The sequence below is a fragment of the Bufo gargarizans genome, chromosome 8 (assembly GCF_014858855.1).
Source record: "Bufo gargarizans isolate SCDJY-AF-19 chromosome 8, ASM1485885v1, whole genome shotgun sequence".
NCBI classification, from domain to species: Eukaryota; Metazoa; Chordata; class Amphibia; order Anura; family Bufonidae; genus Bufo; species Bufo gargarizans.
In genome coordinates, this window is record NC_058087.1 from 47,220,851 (window position 1) to 47,241,568 (window position 20,718).

General features: G+C 42.3%; 1 protein-coding gene across 1 annotated transcript in view; it reads left to right on the top strand.

Annotated features, from left to right (window-relative positions):
* The window catches only part of COL6A1 (collagen type VI alpha 1 chain), a 47,167-nt gene extending 26,759 nt beyond the window's left edge, over positions 1–20,408 (top strand). The window contains exons 21-35 of the mRNA XM_044303451.1: positions 2,525–2,587; positions 4,328–4,390; positions 6,275–6,325; positions 6,567–6,602; positions 6,707–6,769; positions 7,710–7,775; positions 7,903–7,938; positions 8,260–8,296; positions 10,750–10,758; positions 14,397–14,530; positions 14,747–14,856; positions 16,315–16,498; positions 16,575–16,749; positions 16,836–16,865; positions 17,082–20,408. Coding sequence (XP_044159386.1) covers positions 2,525–2,587; positions 4,328–4,390; positions 6,275–6,325; positions 6,567–6,602; positions 6,707–6,769; positions 7,710–7,775; positions 7,903–7,938; positions 8,260–8,296; positions 10,750–10,758; positions 14,397–14,530; positions 14,747–14,856; positions 16,315–16,498; positions 16,575–16,749; positions 16,836–16,865; positions 17,082–17,692 — 1,668 coding nt within the window. The 3' untranslated portion in view covers positions 17,693–20,408. The remainder of the gene's footprint in view (positions 1–2,524; positions 2,588–4,327; positions 4,391–6,274; positions 6,326–6,566; positions 6,603–6,706; positions 6,770–7,709; positions 7,776–7,902; positions 7,939–8,259; positions 8,297–10,749; positions 10,759–14,396; positions 14,531–14,746; positions 14,857–16,314; positions 16,499–16,574; positions 16,750–16,835; positions 16,866–17,081) is intronic.
* Positions 20,409–20,718: the final 310 nt, after the last annotated feature.

Sequence of the window (20,718 nt, forward strand, 5' to 3'; positions counted from 1 at the left end):
TCCGCCCATTGACCACACCCTTTGACCTGCCCCCCTTTTTGTCGGCCGCCTATTTAATGATTGTTGCATGCAACATTTTACTTGACCAGTTAATTTTAGATATTCTACAGCAGTCCTGTTACAATCCCCCCTCCCCCAATCAGCCTTTCGACCAAATAATAAAAATAGTAAAATAGAACATTTAATGATTTTTTTTTATTTGTAAACATTTTCTCATATGCAAAACATAAAATAGCAGCATTGCACAGATACAGCAGCACATGTCTCTCACATCCAGGGCCTCCAGGTGACGTCTCCTCCAATGTAGATTGTCTCTGTCATCATCTTCTCTATTCGGTCCGGGCAACTTCTCTCAGCCGCCTCATCTCTGCAGACTGTGACACACATACATCTTAGTGTCCTCACTTTTCTACCATCATCCCCCATACCTGGAGTCCCCACAGTGTTATCCTGTTGCTCGCTGTGCACCGGCCCCAATACCACAAATACTATTCTGAAGAAATAATAGGGCCCCCATAGTAATAGTGCTCCTCATAGTCCCACCAATAGTAATCACCTCATTAGTAATACTGCCCCCTACACTGCCCCACATTAAGTAATATGCCCCCCACACTGCCCCACATTAAGTAGTTCCCCTCTCACACTGCCCCACATTAAGTAATTTGCCCCTCACACTGCCTTACATGTAATTTGCCCCCCACACTGCCTCACATTATGTAATTTGCCCCCACACTGCCCCACATTATGTGATTTGCCCCCTACACTGCCGCACATTATGTAATTGGCCCCCCATACTGCCTCACATTATGTAATTTGCCCCCACACTGCCCCACATTATGTAATTTGCCCCCCACACTGCCCCACATTATGTTGTTTGCCCCCCACACTGCCCTCTATTATGGAATTTGCCCCTCACTAAGTAATTTTGCCCCCACACAAGTTAATTTTGCCCCCAGACAGCCCTCCATTATGTAGTCCCTCCCCCCCGTACTTGTGTCGCTGATCCTGTACAATCTGTACTTGCCGGCTGCGTGAGCATGAGTTCAGTTAAATTCAGTGTCTTCGGCGCGCAATCCCATCCTGTGGTGCATGATCCCGTGAGACCCACCTCGGGAGGTCACGGGTCTTGCGGGATTGCGCGCTGAAGTGACTGAACTCATGCCTGCGCAGCCAGCAAGTACAGGATCAGATCAGTGTCACAAGAACAAGGGGGCGGGTGCTAGTGGTGTTGGGAACTTGGGTCCGGTGGGTGACACCCCATCAGACTGGTGTCACCCGATGCGGCCCGCACCCGCCGCATCCACCTCGCAACGCCACTAGAGGCCAGACTCCAGAGCGCTGGTGCCCCCAGCAAGAGTGGCGCTCTACGCGGTGGCCTACTCTGCTTATGGGTGGCGCCGGCCCTGGGTGTCAGCCAAATAAAGTAACTGATAATTGGTTAGTTCTGTGTGGCCCTTAGTTCTGTGGCCCTTAATTCTCGCAGCCAAGGCAACGAGATCATAGTATGCATAAAAAGGGTCATAGATAAAAAAAAATAGCTCTATACAAATTGGACCAGTGGCGTAGCTAGAAATGACTGGGTCCATAACAACGAACGGACCCCCGTCCCTCAAGCAGATTTTTTGAAACCCCCTCCTCCCCTGCAAATCCCATCCTGCGGCTAGTCAAGATCGCGCTCTCAGACGAGGCCCAGCAGCCTCCCTGCCAGTTTCCTACACATATATATTGTATGTCATGTCACTGTATATAATGTCATTGTACAATACTGTTCAGGGGGCCCTGACAATAAAATCTTTTATTTCTCCTCTTGGGTGAGCCCCTTCTGAGTCTGGACCCCAAAGCTGCCACTTCCCCTATAGCTACGCCCCTGAATTGGACCACACATGGAGTATTGTGCACAGTTTTGGACACCAGTGTATAGAAAAAAAGACTTGAGGAGATAAATTGAATGAAAAAATGGGGTTATGTCTTTTGAAAAAAAGAAGACCTGAAGAGACCTAATCACTATATATAAATATATCAAAGGCCAAAACTACATCTCTCTAATGATGTAAAGGGTCTGGACGTCTTTTTTGAAAGATATATTGAAAGCTATTAGGACTGCATTTCTTGGCAATGACCAGGGATTTCTTCTGTTAGGATCAGGAAGGATCAGTTAAGATCAGAAAAACATACAATTTCCTGGCTATCTTTTCTGATATAGATGGTATGTTGCGCCTTTGAACTAATGTATTCCAAGGACACTTATTTTCTGGATTTTTTTTTGTTCGTACTTTGCACTTTTCTCTAGCTTTGTACTTCCGATCATCGTCTTTTCACCTCTTAGCCATTATACGCTCCACCGCTATCGGACTTTAGATACACTTAGAGAATCTCAAAAATGTTTGTATTCTAATCTTAGCAGTCTGACTTGCGGTTTCCTTTTTCTCAGATTCATTTTTGACTCTCAAGCTTTCTTCACTAGTGGAATTAAGTTCGGTGATAGTGTCTTGTCTATTAACATTCACGTTTTATTGATTTGTAGGGTGAACCAGGGCCTGGAGGAGCAAAAGGATACAGAGGGGATGAAGGACCAAGCGGTCCCGAGGTGTGTATATTTTTGAATATTTTGAATGGGCAACAAGGACAGTTTCTCTTTAAGACAATTTTTATAAATCTGCTCTATAGACTTTATGTTACTTATATAGCGCCCACTGGAATATATTAGAATAAGGCCTTCTCTTTTAAAGGATGTAGTCTAGTAACACACTTGACTTTGCCAAGATAAATCCTATTAAATCCTTTAAAACTCACCTAGATCATTTTTATTTCACCCCACTAAGTTTTCGTTCTCCAGATTTAAAGGGGTTGTCTAGGTTTTTTTAAGTTATGACCTATCCTGGCCAATCAACTGTTCTGTGTAGCTCAGTCGCTGGAAATTGGAGCCGCAGCTACAGAGAATGTTGACATTGCTCTGTAGCTCCAGCCTGACTTCTGGCAACAGAGCTACACAGAACAGCTGATCAGATGTGTATATGAGAAACCCAGTGGTAAGCCATCAACTAAGCTTAGCATCCAAGCTCTTACTATGGCCCCATACCAAATGGAGTTGTAATACAACCACATGTATGAGACCTTAAAGGGGTTGTTCACCTTTGGGGGGCCTTTCTTCCAAACCCCCACGTGACTGGATCTATGAAGGGATATAAAACTTACCTGCTCCCTGATGCTGGGTCCCTGCTCCTTCACTCCCTCATCAGGGATGCTTTGCTCTGATCCCCGAGTGTCAACATCCTATTTGACGGGGGTCATGTCGCTGCAGCCAATAAGTGGCTGAATCGGTGACGAGTCCCCCATGTGTCATGTCACAGAGTAACGTGAGGCATTAGGGGACATGTCACAGATGCAGCCAGTCATTTGCTGCATCGGATACATGACCTCCTTCAAATAGGATGTTGGCCCAGAAGACGGGAGTGAGGCAGCGGTGGCAGGGGAGCAAAGGAGCCAGAAGCCAGTGATAGGAAGCAGGTATATATGCTGACATCCACAGGTTGGGCCACGTGGGGAAGGGCTGCCCTGAAAAACTCCTTTAAAGAGGACCCATATGAATGACAATTCTGGGGCATTTATGCTTATGACTCTATGTGGCGCCATTCCTCTATTATTCCTGTGTGAAGTAAAGGTACTTCTGGATGTTAAAAGTTGGGGGTGTTTTCTTGCAGAGTCTGACATTATTCAGTCAGTTCTCACCGCCTTATCAGTACAGAGCAGAGGACCTTTACCTTGGGTGGGATGCCTTCAATGCAGCTCAAGGTATATGGCTTCTTTGAACAGAGGCACTGGTGTAGAAAACCCCTTTAAATGTAAGGATATTAGCAACATTATGTTGTGACCGGTCCCTGGAGAACTCACAGCCTGCATTAATTTGAATATTTTCTGCATCCACAAAATGTCTGCCATGTGCAGAGAAGGATTACCCTTTGAAGAAAATATTGGAAACGTATGGTCTCTGCATCGTACTGTGCTGGAAAAATGAGCCAACTCGATTCTGTGGCATAAAAAGAATGACTGTTGCTATTGCCTTACATACTAGCTGCATGTCACATGCTGGGTTTCCCCCACATTAAGCTGAGCAGTGGTCGATGACCACAGCCAGAATTTTAGGGACCTATGTCCAGAAAGAGAATTGATGAGCTGCTTTTGATTCCCGCTGGACCCTCTAGCATATGTACTAAGCTGCAATCACTTGCAGCTGTTTCCTGTGTCTCCTCTGTTTCCTATTAGCTATAAATTCTTTTTTTTCCTTTCATTTATTCTTAGTTTTGCCTTTATAATTTTATTGCTTCAGGGGCCTAAAGGACCAAGAGGAGCTAAAGGATTACCCGGAGAGGCAGGAGTGGCAGGCGATAGGGTAAGAGCGTAACTGTAAAAAGGAGATGGCTAATTCTGCCGGCGGGAGCAGTATGGGAGTGTTCATAGGCTGCAGTCAAACTGCATCTGGTATAGTTTTACAGTATCTATAAGATGAAAGTGAAAAACACGGAACGCGTTTAATCCACCATAACAAGGATTGTCTTAATTGTCATGTAATTTCATGTATGTCCTAAATGAGATATTTTGGATTCTCAAGCCTTACATAATGCAGGTGGTGTTTCCCCCATCACATCACGGTGTATTTTTACATATTGAGGGAGATTTATTAATACTCTTGTATGTTTAAATTTAGGTAGCTTTAAACTAGACACAGCGCCAAATTTATCATAGTGATGCACCTTGTAGAATAGATTTGACGCAAATTGCTAGATATGTTAGACACTACTCCTCATGTCACCTTTCGGTTGGCTTACAATGAACCAACATTTTGCACCAAGATTTTGGAGCAATATTGTCTCAATTTAAGTAATGATAAGACTCATCCAAGCCACATGCAAAAAGTGTCTTAATAATAAATCTAGCTCAAGACATTTATGCTCATTTTTGTACCACAAATTGAGCCAAACTTTTGGCACATTTAACTTAATGAACTTCCCCTTTGCGTTTATCGATATTCATTTATGAAACACAAAGGCAAAATGCGTAAGTGTATGGTAATAAAGATGAACACATTCAGACAAGGATTGAAGCCAAAATGGGGATGGCCTCCATCCGTCAGTACAAACCTTGATTCAAAAAATGTATAAAACATATATCCAACCTAACACCCCAATTATGATCAAAATCACACAGTATTCCTTTTAGTTCATAGCAAAATAATAAAAATATAAAAATCAATAACAGAGGCATGCATGTACAGAAAACAGAAGCTCACAAGGACTGTAATTCCTATGTATAACACCATATATGACATAGGTAAGATAACATTGTCATCAGACACAGATATACGCCTATCTGAAAAACCCCTACATGTAAAGTGCAAGTGCAATAAAAAAGAATTCTGGGGATATGAGCTCAGCAAGGGCTCAGTACCTGATAAAGTACAAGATAGACACCATCCACAATGGGTAATGAAACACAAGTACCGACCAGAGCAGCTTCAGCCCCAACGCGCGTTTCAGTCTCGCTTCCTCAGGGGATATCCTAGTACTGTGCTCCTTGCCTTTCAATACCCTCTTAATGATTTAAATTAAAAACAAGTGAAATAAATTATGCCAAACCTACTAGATATACATAATATGCGCACCCTCGTGGACTAGGCGGCATGCGTTCCACCTTGGAACGCATGTCGTAACACCCTAAATCGGACATGCAAATGGGAACGCCCAGACTTGCAAAAAAGCACCGCAAAACTCGCTGACATTGAACGCCCAACCATCCTGTCCCTCTTTGACCTTCCAAAAAGTTGAGAGGTATGCTTTTTAATGTTCAGTGTGGCCCAGTATCAACACCCTTTTACATGTGCTGAATCAGTCGATCAGCTCATTTGTGGGCCGATTGCATCTTTTATATTGACCTAAGAACCATCATTTTTGGCAGCACATCTCCCCATGTAAACAGCACAATATGCAAACAATCTTGTTTGTCCCCATACAGTTTGCATTAAGCAGTGTAAAAAACCCTTAAAATGAGTGGCGTCATCTTGTTAGATCATCGATCGGTGCTTATTTAGACCAGGCTTTGGCCAGTATAAAAGGACCCTAAATGCTACTCTCAAACAGCAAAAGCTTAGAGACATCTTACTTAAACTAAACAATCCATACTCTATGAATTAATATTGCCTCGATGCAGGACATCATCTGGGTTTTTACTATAACTGAATTTATTTTATTATCATACACTAATAGTATTTTATCCTTAGGGTGAAGATGGCCTCCCAGGAAATGGAACAGATGGTTTTCCAGGCTTTCAGGTAAGTTTATTTCCCAAATGTAGTGTCCATATCTCTGGCTGACAGCGTAGCCTAAACAAGTCATCAAGAAGAGTACGCTGGTGGTCAGTAAGTTTTAGACCCAACTTTTGACACTTTATGAAGCAAACAATTTTCAGATGGGGACTTGAAGAAGACATTCAATTACTTAAGAGTATTCCATATGTATGAAATCATTACAAATGCAAACAATTTGTTAATAACGGTTTCATATCTCTTTTAGGGATACCCTGGGGCTCGAGGAGATCGTGGCGTAAACGTAAGCTAACGCGTATAGTTATCACTCTAAGCGTCTTATTTTTGAACGATGAGTCAGGGAAGAAACCTTTTAATACTAAAGCTCCTAATTATTTTTTTCTTTAGGGAACAAAAGGGTATCCAGGACCTAAGGGAGATGAGGGGGATGCTGGAGACCCTGGTGCGGATGTGAGTATGATGACAGATAAGTCTGAAATGGTGTTTGTTTAGAGTTTTACTAGATGGATTGTTAGGGAGCATTCACACGACCGTGTTGGTTTTGCGGCCTGCAAATCATGGATCCGTGTGTCCTGTATGTCTTCAGTTATCTTTCCGTTCCGTAAGTCCGTATAATACGGAAGTGGTGCTTCCGTGTGTCATCTGTTTTTCATGGTCCGCAAAAAACTGAAATGGGGTTTCCTAGAATGTTTTCAGTCCAGGGGTCCGCAAAAAACGGATGACATACTGATGCATTTCTGTGTGCTGTCCGTTTTTTACGGACCCAATGACTTTCTATGGGGCCACGGACCGCAATTTGCGGCCAATTATAGGACATGTTCTAAAATAAAAGCAACGGACACACGGAACGAACAGCACACGGATGACAATGAAAGGCATTCCGCTATTTTTGCGGACCCATAGAAATGAATGGGTCTGTGCATTGTCCGCAAAAATTGCGGAATGGACACGGAAGAAAAACATGGTCGTGTGAATGCTCCCTTATTTTGAGGTTAAATATATGGTCCAAAAATGAAACATAACTCCTCTTTCTTCTGACTATTAAGTGTGACAGCAAGTCTCCTATTCATAAAAATAAATGTCTAGTCCCCCCCCCCCCCCCCGTAACTTGTATCATAGTATTACGGTATAGTTCTGCTAACCACTGTCATTTTTCCATTCCTTATTCTGCACCATCTTTATCCCACCTCTCTGCCTTCAGTTCTCGCTGTTCCATCCCCATTCTATCTATACTACATCTCCCATCTGGAGGCAAATGTGAAAGCAAAGGAGCTGTTGATAGTCTGTGATGAATTTTATATATCTCTTTTATATCATTCCCAAATGATATAATTTTGTAAAAGTAAATCGGAAAAACAGTATGAAAATGTTATTTATCTCCTTCATTTAGAATCTTGTACCTGGGGTGGTAGGGCCCAAGGGAGCAAAAGGATACAGAGGCCAAGAAGGACCACTGGTAAGTCACATATATTTGTGCGAATGTCTTTCTTGGTGTTACACTGTCAATTTGTCAGCAATTTCAATTTTGTTAAATTTACATTTTATTCTGTTTTTGTTATTTTTTTTACTTTCTTTCCTTGTAGGGACCTCCTGGACCTCCAGGACCACCAGGCCCAGATGTAAGTCATGATAGCCATATATACATGTTAAAATGATTTATCCAGTACAGACAGATTCTGTCACTACTGGCTGTGGTAACCAGATTTTCAGTAACTTGCAGCAGCCACTCCGACTTGGCTTGCATACCCTACTTTACCAGTTGTTGGCATTAGGAAATCCCATACAAAAAATGACAAGACATAGGAAACATGTATTCCAAGTGACTCACTCTGCTTCTAAATTAGGAGGCTGGCAGCTATCCAGAGTTTGAGATTTTTATTGGATGTCTGCTTTATACATTTACTTACACTTTAAACAACATCTTATTGTTATATCCACAGGAGTGTGAAATTCTGGACATCATCATGAAAATGTGTTGTAAGTATTAATTGGTCTTCAAGTACATGCCGTAATGAAGGACCCCGAATAAATAATACATGAATTATTTTTTGTTAAAACATTGTGGCTCTGGATAAGTCATGAAACTGGGTGACCCAACAAGCATGGGATCTAGATAGAGAACCTTATGTAAGGACTAGTTTCTTCATTTGATGAATAAATATTGAGGAGCGTGCAATTCTAGTGAGCAATACACAAAGCACACCAGTCATTATAGGTGCATTTAAGAATCAACCGCAAAAGGAGACCTTGCTCTCCTGTCAGTACCTAGCACACCCTTAGAAGCAGAAGTACCACATATAAAGTGATATTTAACAGTATAGCAATGAATGAAGCACTGGACTGAGATAGAAACCTTCCTAGAACCTTCAGAAGCATTGTTATGTGTCTTTTTGCCACTCTTCTGTTCTGTAGCTGCCTTTTCCTCCTCATCCCCTTTCCAAAGACTTTTATGGGCGGCACTTAACCCGATTCCTCAGAGAGCTGATAATCTGTCTCGATTTTGAGCTATGAATTTAGAGTGAATGATCAGTTCAGACAGTGTGGGGGGGAGGGAATAGAAGAATTGGCTGGTAAGTGAAGAAAGAGGCATTTTTTCCTAAAAAAAAAAAAAAGATATTACAAAGCTTCCTACTCCCACCTGTACTATTAATTATTGCAAAGTTTGTAGAAACAATAGTGTGCATTTAAAGTTACATTTTACTTAATTGTAATTAAAGGGGTTGTCCCATGAATAATATTCTACAGTTTTCAAACCCCCACCTGGATCTGAATACTTTCATGATTGCATGAAATAAAAAATGTATTATAGCCACTGAGTTATTCAATGAAATCTATCTGTATAGCGCCACCTGCTGTTTTCTCTTTTTCTAAATTCTTTGTCCTGCTCACTGAAATGGCCGCACATGCTCAGTTCCATCCTTAAACGGCCAGTAGCTTATTGAAATAAGAGTAACTGCAGAACAATTAGAGTAATGAATAGGGAGAACTCTGGATTTATGTGAGGTTCAGGGCTGGTTCTAGCTTTGTTAGAAAGAGGTTGTCATGTAGACTTGCATTATTTTCATTGTTACATTACTCATAGGATAACCCATTTAATATTCTAAAGTATTCCCTGCTGTTTATGCAAATTAGGCAAGCAGAAATTCCAGTCAGGGAAATGTCCTGGCTCTGTTTGACATGTGTGGATATTTATCTGATGCCATGACCATTTAAGTTGCCTCCTTGCCGTGTGATAGGCTACAGAAGCTCCATGTTAACTATAGTAAGTACTCTAGTGTTCTGGATAGGACTCCTGTGTGCCTAATTTGCTGCAGCTTAGATTACTTTCACACCAGCATCTTTGCTGGATCCATCATGGATCAGCAAAAACGCTTCCGAGCTGATAATACAACCGCCTGCATCCGTTATGAACGGTTCCGATTGTAGTATCTTTAAAATAGCCAAGACAGATCCCTCATGAACACCACTGAAAGTAAATGGGGGATTGATCAGTTTTCTATTGTGTCAGAGAAAACACGAATCTGCCCCCATTGACTTACATTGTGTGTCAGGACGGATCCGTCTTGCTTCGCACCACATCAAGGACAGAAAAAAGGTGCTTGCGATGGGGACGCAACCAAACAGAACGGAATGCATTCTGGTGCACTCACTGCGTTCCGTTCAGTTTTGTCCCCATTGACAATGAATGGGGACAAAACGGAAGCGTTCTCTCCCTGCTATTGAGATCCTATAACAGATCTCAATAGCAGAAAGGGAAAGCGCAAGTGTGAAAGCAGCCTTGGCTTTGTTATAAAATAGCATACAATATAGGGTTCAGTTATTTATCAGATGTTTTTTTTAGCTACCATAGGCTTTGCAAATTAATCTTAGCCCTACAAATTAGAACTTAGCTTTGTTATAAAATAGCATATGATATAGGGTTGAGTTACTGTATCAGATGTTTTAGTTACCATTGGCTTTACAAATTAGCCTTACAAATTAGAATTTGCATATAACACAGGGTTAATTTATCTATCAGATATTAACGTTTGCTAATGCCAGTTATCACTTTCAAGTTTGAGCAGGTAACCTTTCAGTATGGCAAATAAAAGAACCACTCTATCATTAACTGGAGACATCCACAAAGCACATTACTAACCTCTAAAACTGTAAGCATCAACATTACACTGGACATATTGAGTTGAAAAAGACATGTATAGGGTTCTTTGAATTGTCCTAATGTTCCTCAGATGTCCATCTGTTCCCTTTGATGCTGGATGTTCTCAGTAAGAGATGTCTTTCAAAAGTGCAAAGGGTTATGCTCTTTATGTAGCTGTGCATGCTTCATGTCTAAGTGATCGGAGGCCTGTTTATTATCATCTGGATCTTTGATGCTGGAGTTATTTATGACGAGCTAAATTTAATTGCCTTTTAACTTTATTTTTTTTCAGCTTGCTGTGGTAAGTATGCATTGATGCCTGTGAGTATACATCTATATTCATTTTTTCTTCTAAGCTTAACCATATCTGATCTTTTCATATTCCAAAATGTGGACACTATACAGTTCTCATACTAACATCCAAAAATTCTTGCTTGTTCGCATGATCATTTCTTCTAAGTGACTAGATGTCAGGGGCAGAGACAGAGTGTTTTGGATGCACACAAGCTGTGCTATATTATCAACTGTCTGCCCCAAATTGCAAGTTGTTAGTGAGTCGCGCACAAGGAAGAAAATCACACTGACACCTCTCGAGGATCAAAGCAGAATTCTCTAGTTTATTAGAGGAAGTTAAGCAGGGCGTCCCCCTGAGGCTCTGGCTTTGTTCCATTGGTCATTATAAAAAAAAAAAGTTCACTTCTGCGCAATTAGCTAAGGAATGTAAACTATAGATAAGTGGGGAGTGGTCCTGGATGCCAGCTCCATCTTGTAATGGCTTGAGATCTTTCAGTCTCATATCCACAAGACAACAGATGGACCCTCTGTGTCTGGCCACCCCCTCCCTATGCCCTCAGTGCTTTGTGGCAAGGGACAGGGGTGCACCTAGCCCTTCTGCTGCCAGAAGCAAAAATTGAAACGAAGCCCACCCTCCCCTTGCCAAATTCTCAACTTAGCACCCCCTCCAGCCCTACTGTTAAATACTTGGAAACCATTACATACAGCACTACAAACATAAAGGGTAATACAGAGCCACATACCTCTTACCTGTCATTCTCTTTCCTCATCTTTGCCATTCAGACCTAACTGCCATGATGACTTCTTTCATCTCTGTAGAGTTTAACAAAAAGATGATACATAAATAAAATAACAAACTAGCAAAATAAAAATAACTGCACCCAGGAAATAGTATTTCTGACATAATCCATACGACCCCCCCCCCCCCAAAAAAAATGTTTTTTTTTAACTAAGCTGATACTGTGCCAGGGTGCCCTCCACAGTAATAGTGCTCCTCAAAGTCCCACCAATAAAAATAATTATCTGCCAGAGTGCACTTAGTGTTAACAGTGCCCCCAATAATAATAATCATGTCCTGTTGTACCCGAAAGTAATAATACCCCCATAGTGCCCATACTAGTTATCATGTTCCCCTGTAGTCAAAAAATTCCCCCTTATATTGTGCACCAATACAAAATACCCCATATAACGTGTGACAATACAAAAAATATCTCCCTTCCTTTCAGATCAGACCTTCATATCAGATCTCAAATCAGACCTCATAACATACAGATACAGCTCTGCTATACACATACAGCTCTGCTACACACAGATACAGCTCTAATTTACACACATACAGCTCTGCTATACACACATACAGCTCTGCTATCTGCACCATTCAGTTACACACATGCAGCTCTGCTACACGCATACAGTTCAGTTACATACATACAGCTCTGCTACATACACACACACTTAGCATCTTTAGTAAAAACTCACATCTCTCTACACCAATGCTGGCTGTACAGTCTTCTTGCTCTGGCTCCTCCCATTGATGACATTATCAAACGTCCTTAAAGGGAACCTGTCAGCACCAAAATGGACCATAAACCGCCAGCAGTACCTTAAAGCTCTTGACATCAGGTTTCTAATTATGATCTTGTGTAAGATATCCGAGGTGCATGATCACTGTAAAACTGTCATGGAGGGGAGTGGGGGAAACCCCCTACCATGCGGTATCAAAGGGAAAAGGGTGATCAGCCTGGCCAAAAGGAGTAATAAGGGAGCAGGTCACCTCCTACCGCGTCCCTAATCCTCTTCCTGACTCCTCACTGTATGAGCGGACCCCGATGGTGGGACAGCTCATACGCTGGATACCTAATATCCTGAGTCGCCCTGGAAATCCCTCACTTGGGAGCAGGGGAGAGACGACCTGTTCATCCACAACACAGAGGAACAGGAGTCTCTAACTAAGGCCAGGCTGCAAGGAGGGGAAACACATACAGCTATAGAGATGGCAGGTAAGTGAAACCAATAACACACTTACCTGCCACAGACACACTGACTGGAACCCGTGCACTAGTGCTGCTGTCCACATCAACATTAAAAGGACTCAGCACACACCACAAACCACACAGGGACCCAGGACACCCAAAGCTGCAATACATGTGAGACAGGGGAATGTCTAGTAAACATGCTGGACATCAAACACCACCAGACATGTAACACCAAAACTAGACATATCAACACCCTGAACATAACCCACTCCATACACATAGGGACAGAAAGGGAAGGAGACACCGGGATAACATTGATGACCACAAGGGTGGCCCTCACTGGACAGATGGAATATGAAGACCAGGAGCATAGCTCCAGCACAAACCATGGCTGGAGTACCACTGACTCCTGGTCTCTAGCCACAGATAAGATGAAGCACCTAGTGACCACACCCAGCAAGGTAGTTAACCCTAACTGCACCAGACAGGGGGAGGCTACAACTTAAAGGGGAAGTGCACACACAAGCATACAAAACCACGTAACCACCGGCAACAGCATGCGTGGAAACCATGTCACGGCAATCACCCAGAAGGCCGAGACACTGCCACCGCATGCTCTCATAGCAACACGTTGCCGCGGGCAACCGCAAGTGTGGCAACAGTGTCACAGCGTACAGCATAGGCCGTGACAAAAACACCTTTTATTCCCTCGCAGGTTGTATGCAAATTAGGTTCTTGAAGTCAAGGGGGCAGCAGCTTTCACCCTTTAAGTCAAGCTCACCGTGCCCCTTTCCCGCCTCTTCACATGTGATTGATGGCCTTTTGGATTTGCATTTAATTAATGGCCTTTTGGAATCTTTCAGGTGCATTTCCATCCTGAGCTTTCACATATGCGGCGTATGATCTAGTTTGCGGAGCCTGTGCATTGATCCTCGCTGTAGTGTACTTGGCTTCAGCAAGTCAATGCCCTGGCGCAGACTCACGTGGGCAAGCGCTTCAGAGAACCTTACTCTGCATCAGCATCAGTCACAGGATCAGGAGCGTCAGCACATTGACTCGATGAAGCAAATACCCTACACTGGGGATCAATGCTCAGGCATCTGAAAGGTACGGCGCATGCTCGAAATCTCAGGATGGAATCGCGCCTAAAAGAATCCAAAAGGCCATCAATCAAATGCAAAGAGAACGGTAAAAGCTGCTGCCCCCTTGACTTCAAGAACCTCATTTGCTTATGACCTGTGGGGTAATAAAAGGTCTTTTACAGCGATAATGCGCCTTGTACATCTTACACAAGGACACTGTTAGAAACCTGATGTCAAGAGCTTTAAGGCAGTACTGGCGGTATTTGGTCCGATTTGGTACTGACAGGTTCCCTTTAAGGTGTATTGGAGTTCTCATCTCCTCTCAGTACAGTCCAGGACCTTTTCCCCCAGCACTGAACGATCCTTCTGTGCTTAGTGTTGGCTGGAAGATAGAGGTGAGTGCAGGGCCCCCTCCCACGCTGGGCCCCTGTGCAGCTGAACCGGCTGCATAGGTGGTATGTCCGCCCCTGCTAGATATACTACTGTAATTTACATTGCACATAATCGATGGCTCATTATTTCTCATTCAGAGACAACCCCTTCCCTAATGGAATTTGACTGTCTTTCTCTACAAATGTCTCCTGCAGAATGCACCTGTGGTCCCATTGATGTCCTCTTCGTTGTTGACAGTTCTGAGAGTATTGGAAGTTCTAATTTCCAGATAGCCAAGGAGTTTATCATAAAGGTCATCGATCGACTGAGCAGAGATGAACACGTCAAGGTTAGAGAACTGGTTCCTTGGAGAAGTGCTTATGATCCTTGCAGTGTAATGGTCAGGATTACTGTTTCCATGCTCTCACTAGAATATACTAGGCTAGAACATTTTCCATATTTCCACTATTACCTAACTTACAGTCATCCAGTAGGTTTAATGTATTCACTGTATACTGTTTCCATGACTAACAGTGTCAACAGTCTCTATTTTCTCTGATTACAGTTTAACACTGGGGAATCTCGAGTCGGAGTGGTACAGTACAGTCACGGAAATACTCAAGAATCTGTAGCCATGGGAGACCCCAACATCAGCACCATTGGCCAACTGAAGGAGTGAGTGAAACTCACCATAAAAGTTCCTATGGACCAGGGATCAGCAACCTGTGGCACTCCAGGTGTTCTGAAACTACAACTCCCAGAATGCTCCATTCACTTTTATAGGAGTTATAAGAACAGCCAGACATGTTTGCATGCTGAGAGTTATAGTTTCAGAGCAGCTGGAGTGCCGAAGGGTGCTGATCCCTGATATAGACAGTATGAACCCATGAAACTACTAACACATATAAAATAAACTAATAGTACATAGTTTTATTGGAAAAGATCAGTAAAACCTAAAGGGGTATTCCAGAATGTTACTATTAATGGTTTTACTACTGGTGGATAGGCCATCAATATCTGATTGGCAGGGGTCTGACATCCAGCACTTCCAATGATCAATTGTTTTGGGGTAGCTCTTGCTCCGAAAACTGGCTCAGTAACTACACAGCTCCATCCATTGCATAGTAGACCTAACTGGCTACTGCAGCGCTCTTATTCACTTCGGATATTGAAGGACATCCTGGAAAACCCCTTTAAGTCTCTGGTCATTTTGGGCTTAGGAGCACTGTGCGTGGTCCTACACAGTGATTTACAGCTACCTTTGTTTTCAGTCATATACGGAAGGCTTTGACTATTATCTGCAGTAATACATCAGTATTAGCACTCAAAACGGTAGTGAAACACAAGAGTCTTCTCCATTACGTGAGCACTGCACAGCAGACCGGACTGTGTATTTTAGTGCAGCTCACAGCAGGGAAAAAGGGGGCAGTAAGAAAATATAAATGGTTGGACACCTTATTTGCAGTACTGTTCATGTATTACTGCAGATAATAGTCTGAGATCGTAGCAACAGATCCCCTTTAAGGATTAGGACCAACCACTGGACTAAAGCATAAAAAGAGCAAGATTTAAAGGTGTTATCCAAGATTAATACAGACTTCCTAGAGTGGCTGACCAAATCTGATCATACTCACCTGGTCCCTGATACTGGTTTTGGTGTCTAAGGCTCCTGGTCCAGCTTTTCCTGTCCCTGCTGAAAACATTATCCTTCGACAGGAGGACATGTAACCGCTGCAGCCAAACCCAGGCTGCAGCAGTGACCTGCTCCCCTTGTGTCACATGACCAATTCTCCACGAGTCAGCCACTCTTGGAGGTCTGTCTTACTCTTTGATACCCCCTTTAAATGAAAAAAAAAACACTAGTTCTTTTGAACAGCTGTATATCAGTCTGCTTAGCTCTTTTTGCTCTATTCCATGTTGCCTGCAGTCTGCAGTAAATTTTCAATGGGATAGGTTTAATCGTAACATGCTACACAACATACTATAGATGTAGATGGTGATACTGTAGATTATGCACCTCTACAATAAATCTCAGTTTTTTACTTGCAATGGAAAAAGAATCAGGTCGAGGGTCCTTTACTCTGAAGGAAATACCTATATTTGTAACATTTGTAAATTTTCTTTTTTTTGTAGGGCAATTAAGAACTTGGTCTGGATAGCAGGAGGCACATGGACTGGGGAGGCACTTGCGTTTACCAAAGATAATCTACTGAAACGTTTTGCATCTGATAAGAGAGTGGCTCTTGTGTTGACAGATGGTCACTCTGATATCCTGAGAGACAGAACACCACTCAATACCCTGTGTGATGTTACTCCGGTAAAAAGCCATCTGTGTTCTCCATAGTTTTTATGTTGTATTTTGGCGCCTTGCTCATATCTTCTCTATTCAACAGGTGGTTTCTCTTGGAGTAGGAGACATCTTCCAGTCTCCTCCCAACCCTGACCAATTGGGTGATATTTCTTGCGGTGGAACAACATATTCAAAGGGACTATCTTTACAAAGGACAAGCTATACAGAGCTGCTGGAAGATGGTTTCCTACAGAATGTCACTGCTCATATCTGCAAAGGTATAGTATGCCAATCACTCCCAAAACAGCGTGCCACCCATAGAAGTTATACATGTGGGCTAAAACTGTATTTACTCCTCTTACAGAAAAGAAATGCCCAGATTACACCTGTGCCAGTAAGTATGTTATTTCTTATTTTTATTATTTAATATGCTATCATAGGGTTACGAAATACAAGGTGCACAATTTTTCACAATTCATACAGTCTGCTTTTGTCCTGGTTAAAGCATATACAGTATGTGCTCCCAGAAAGGTTGATATGGGCCTATCTGGCCACCTAATCCTCTCATGGTCAAGTCCTGATAAATAATGTCCTTCCTTTGTTTTCATAGTTAAATTTGAAGTTCCTTCCGACATCACTCTTCTTGTGGATAGTTCTACCAGTGTTGGAAGCAGAAACTTCGAGATGAGCAAAGGCTTTGTAAGGCGCCTCGCAAAACGCTTCCTAGAAGCGGAAAGTCCAGCATTCGACTCTGTGCGTCTTTCGGTGGTGCAGTACAGTGGTCAAAATGAACAACGGGTTGAGGTACAGTTCCTTTCCAACTACACAGAGGTTGTGGATGCAATCGATAAGATGAAGTTCATCAACGGTGGTACAGATGTTGGAGCAGCGCTACGTGCGGCAACAGATCTTTTCCGTGAGGATGCAGCACCTGGATCAAGCAAGAAGCTACTGTTGTTCTCAGATGGCAACACCCAAGCAGAGGACACTCTTCTAAAGGCTGTGCAAGATGCTCGAGCTGCAGGCATTGAGATCTCAGTATTGTCAGTAGGAAGTCGCCCACATGAAGATAATCTACGAGTGCTGCTAACTGGTGCTTCTGCAGATTCTAGAGCTCCCTTCAGTGAAAGAAGCCTGTTCAGAATCCCCGATTATTCCTCTCTACTTAAAGGTGTCTTCTTCAAGACCGTGAGCCGCAGGGTATCTCTGAAACGCCAGTAAATTTACAGCCCAACTCTTCCTGACACAATAGGCCTGAATTGCCATTCGGCCATATGCGCTGTGATCCAAGATAATAACGAATAGGTACAACTTTACATTCTGGATTGTAATCCTATCACAGACTCTCATACCTTTTCTCAAAAATGTAAATCATCACAGTTGTGCCACTTTCAAATTGCTCTTAATATTTTAGATTTATCTTGCACCAGAGATATGGAATGAAACAGCCAAACATTTTGATACCCCAGAGAAATCTCAGGTGCCATCAAGTTAGAATTATAAAACATCAATGATACTTCAAACTCATTTCCATTACAATATTTTAAAAGGTATGAGAGGTGTGCCGCAAGTGTTATGTGCAATATGTCTGCACGAGTATGTGTGCAGTACATTGAATTCTTCACATAACCATAATATGGCAGCATTTTAGCGTTCATACTACAGTCTTAACATTTGGAACCCCTACAGTTTTTAACAACTTTAGATGACTATAGGTAGGGTTCTATGGAGAGCCATGTTTGAATTAGTAGAATTAGGGGTGTTTCGGAGGCTCGAGGCCGTTGTAAGAAAGTTAAAATGCAGCTATGTTATAGAAGCCATAAACACAGTTAAGCAGTATGTTGAGGCCCATCATGAAAAAATAAAAGATTGCCATTAAATTAGCTGTATAGCAAATGAAGACATCGGAAGCACTGTAAATTTGAATACTACTTTAAATAGATAGGACCACTATACTGTATCACAAAGAGTGCCTTAAAACAAAATGCAAAGAAGCAACGCTGTAGAAAGGTATCCGTCACCTATGCACATGACCATTTTGTAAGCTAATTAGACTATGGGATTGTACAGTATGTCATGTGACTTATCCCTACTCAGTTCCTACTGATCCTAAATGCTGCATTCTTAAAGTGTACCTAAACTTATAAAGTTTTTGAAAACCTACCGTATATGCCCTAAAAAGATTTTTCTAAAACACTTTTTCTTTTCTTATTTTTTCCATGCGATATAGGCACCTGGAGTTCAGGTGCCTATAGCGCTTGCAATCAGACCCCTGCGGCCTCAAAGAGCACTGTATAAACAAGAGCTTTGTAGTACATCACTGCTCCTTTCTGTACCAGGGCAACTTTTCTAAAGCCTGCCATAGATGTGCTATGCCAGTCTTTAGCAGAGTGGGCACAGGCAGAAGAGTGATGCGCTGAGATCCTGCACTGTGCCTGCTTGTTCCGCTCTTCTAAAGCCTTGCATGGTACAGGGTCTAGCAGAGCGAGGGAGCACAGCGCAGGAGTTCAGTATAGCACATTGCTCCTCTTCCTGTGCCCGCTCTCCTAAAGCCAGGCTTTAAGACAGCATCGCTGGTACAGACAGGTGCAGCAATGTACTGTGAAGCTGTTGCCTATACAGCGCTCTTTGTGGCCACAGGGGTCTGATTGCTAAGCGGTATTGGAACCTGAACTCCAGACAGTGGAGCTCCTCCCTGTACAATGATGTTGCAGGGGGATACATATGCCCTGGGAGTACAGATTGCAAAACAAATTAAAATATCAATAATGTATAATAGAAAAAATCATTTTAGGGCATTCACAGAAGGTTTTAATAAACTTTGGGGGTCATTTATGAAAAAAACGCCTCTTTTCTCGAGTGCCTCATTCCCCATTTTCTATGCCTGTTTTTGGCGTAGAAAATGAATTATATCTACGCCAAAAATGAACGGCCATGGGGTCATGCGCCTAGGCCGGTGTCTCTACATAACTTAGGTGTACCAAGCTGCAGCAGACAGGGACTAAGACCAGTGTCTAAATCCCCGGTCTTAGTAAATGTCCCCCTTTATGTATAAGTTTAGGTAGAGTCTAAGACCATCTCTGTGTATAGAAGACCATAGAAGACGAAGAAAGAGCATGCAGGTGATAAGATTGATAGATAAGGTAGTGGGAGGCCGTAGGGATGCACAGCAGTAATAACATTTGATACAAGTTTGTGGAAGTTGAAGCAATTTATTTGACATTAAAAAATAATACAAAGAACAAATAAAACATAGAACAAAAAAACATAGCTTTTTATTGCCTAGATTCGGTATAATACCAAAGAAGATTACCGTACGTCATGTATTGGTTTAATTTCATGTGGTACATCCCTATAATCCCCGCAACTCTCTGAAATGTAATTTTCTTCCTAACGTTATGGCGGTCTGTTCAAAAATTCTGCCATTACTCCAAAAAATTACCCAGCATAACTTGACACTTCTAGCCCCAAACCGAAATCTGTGATGCCACCCTATGAAATATATATGAAAATATCAGATTGACATTGAAGAAAATAGTGCAAATGTGGGTATAATTTTGCTCCAATAAACCCGGATATTGTTTTAATGTCTCCTTCATTTTACTTTCGCAAAACACAAGCAGATCAAAACAGGTGTCACGGGGACCATGATGTCTTATCCTTGAACTAACAGAGAATTACAGAAACCCATTTGTTCTCAGTGCAATCTTAAATGTAAACCTGGGTTTGAGACAATCACCCTGACAGTAAAGGGTTAAACAATTTTCTTCGTATTGGTGCTATATTCAGGGAAATGAAGAACATGGTATTTTATGACCATTATTCCATGGGTTGTGACACTTGCTGTGGGGTTAATGAAATGCACTATGTTGTTCCAAGACCCTTGTATGGTTCAGTCTCTGCTCATTTTGGTCTCCAAATAAAGGGTTTTACAACCGTTGTGTCTCAGTTGTGAGTTATTGCAAATACAGTATGTAATCACTGATAAGTATGCATACATGCAGCTAGTCAATACATAGAATAACCACATACAGCTTACAGTACCTAGAATAGATTCACATACTAAACATTGCGTCTAGGAATGTAATCAATGTCGGACTGGCAGTCCTTTGGCCCACTACAGGAATCGCCAAGCTACATTTGTACGGATAGATAATACAGTTTACTCTTAAAGTGCATTTCCACTATCAATACCACTAAATAATAACTGGACACTCAACAAAGACCAAAATCACCACCATACATTG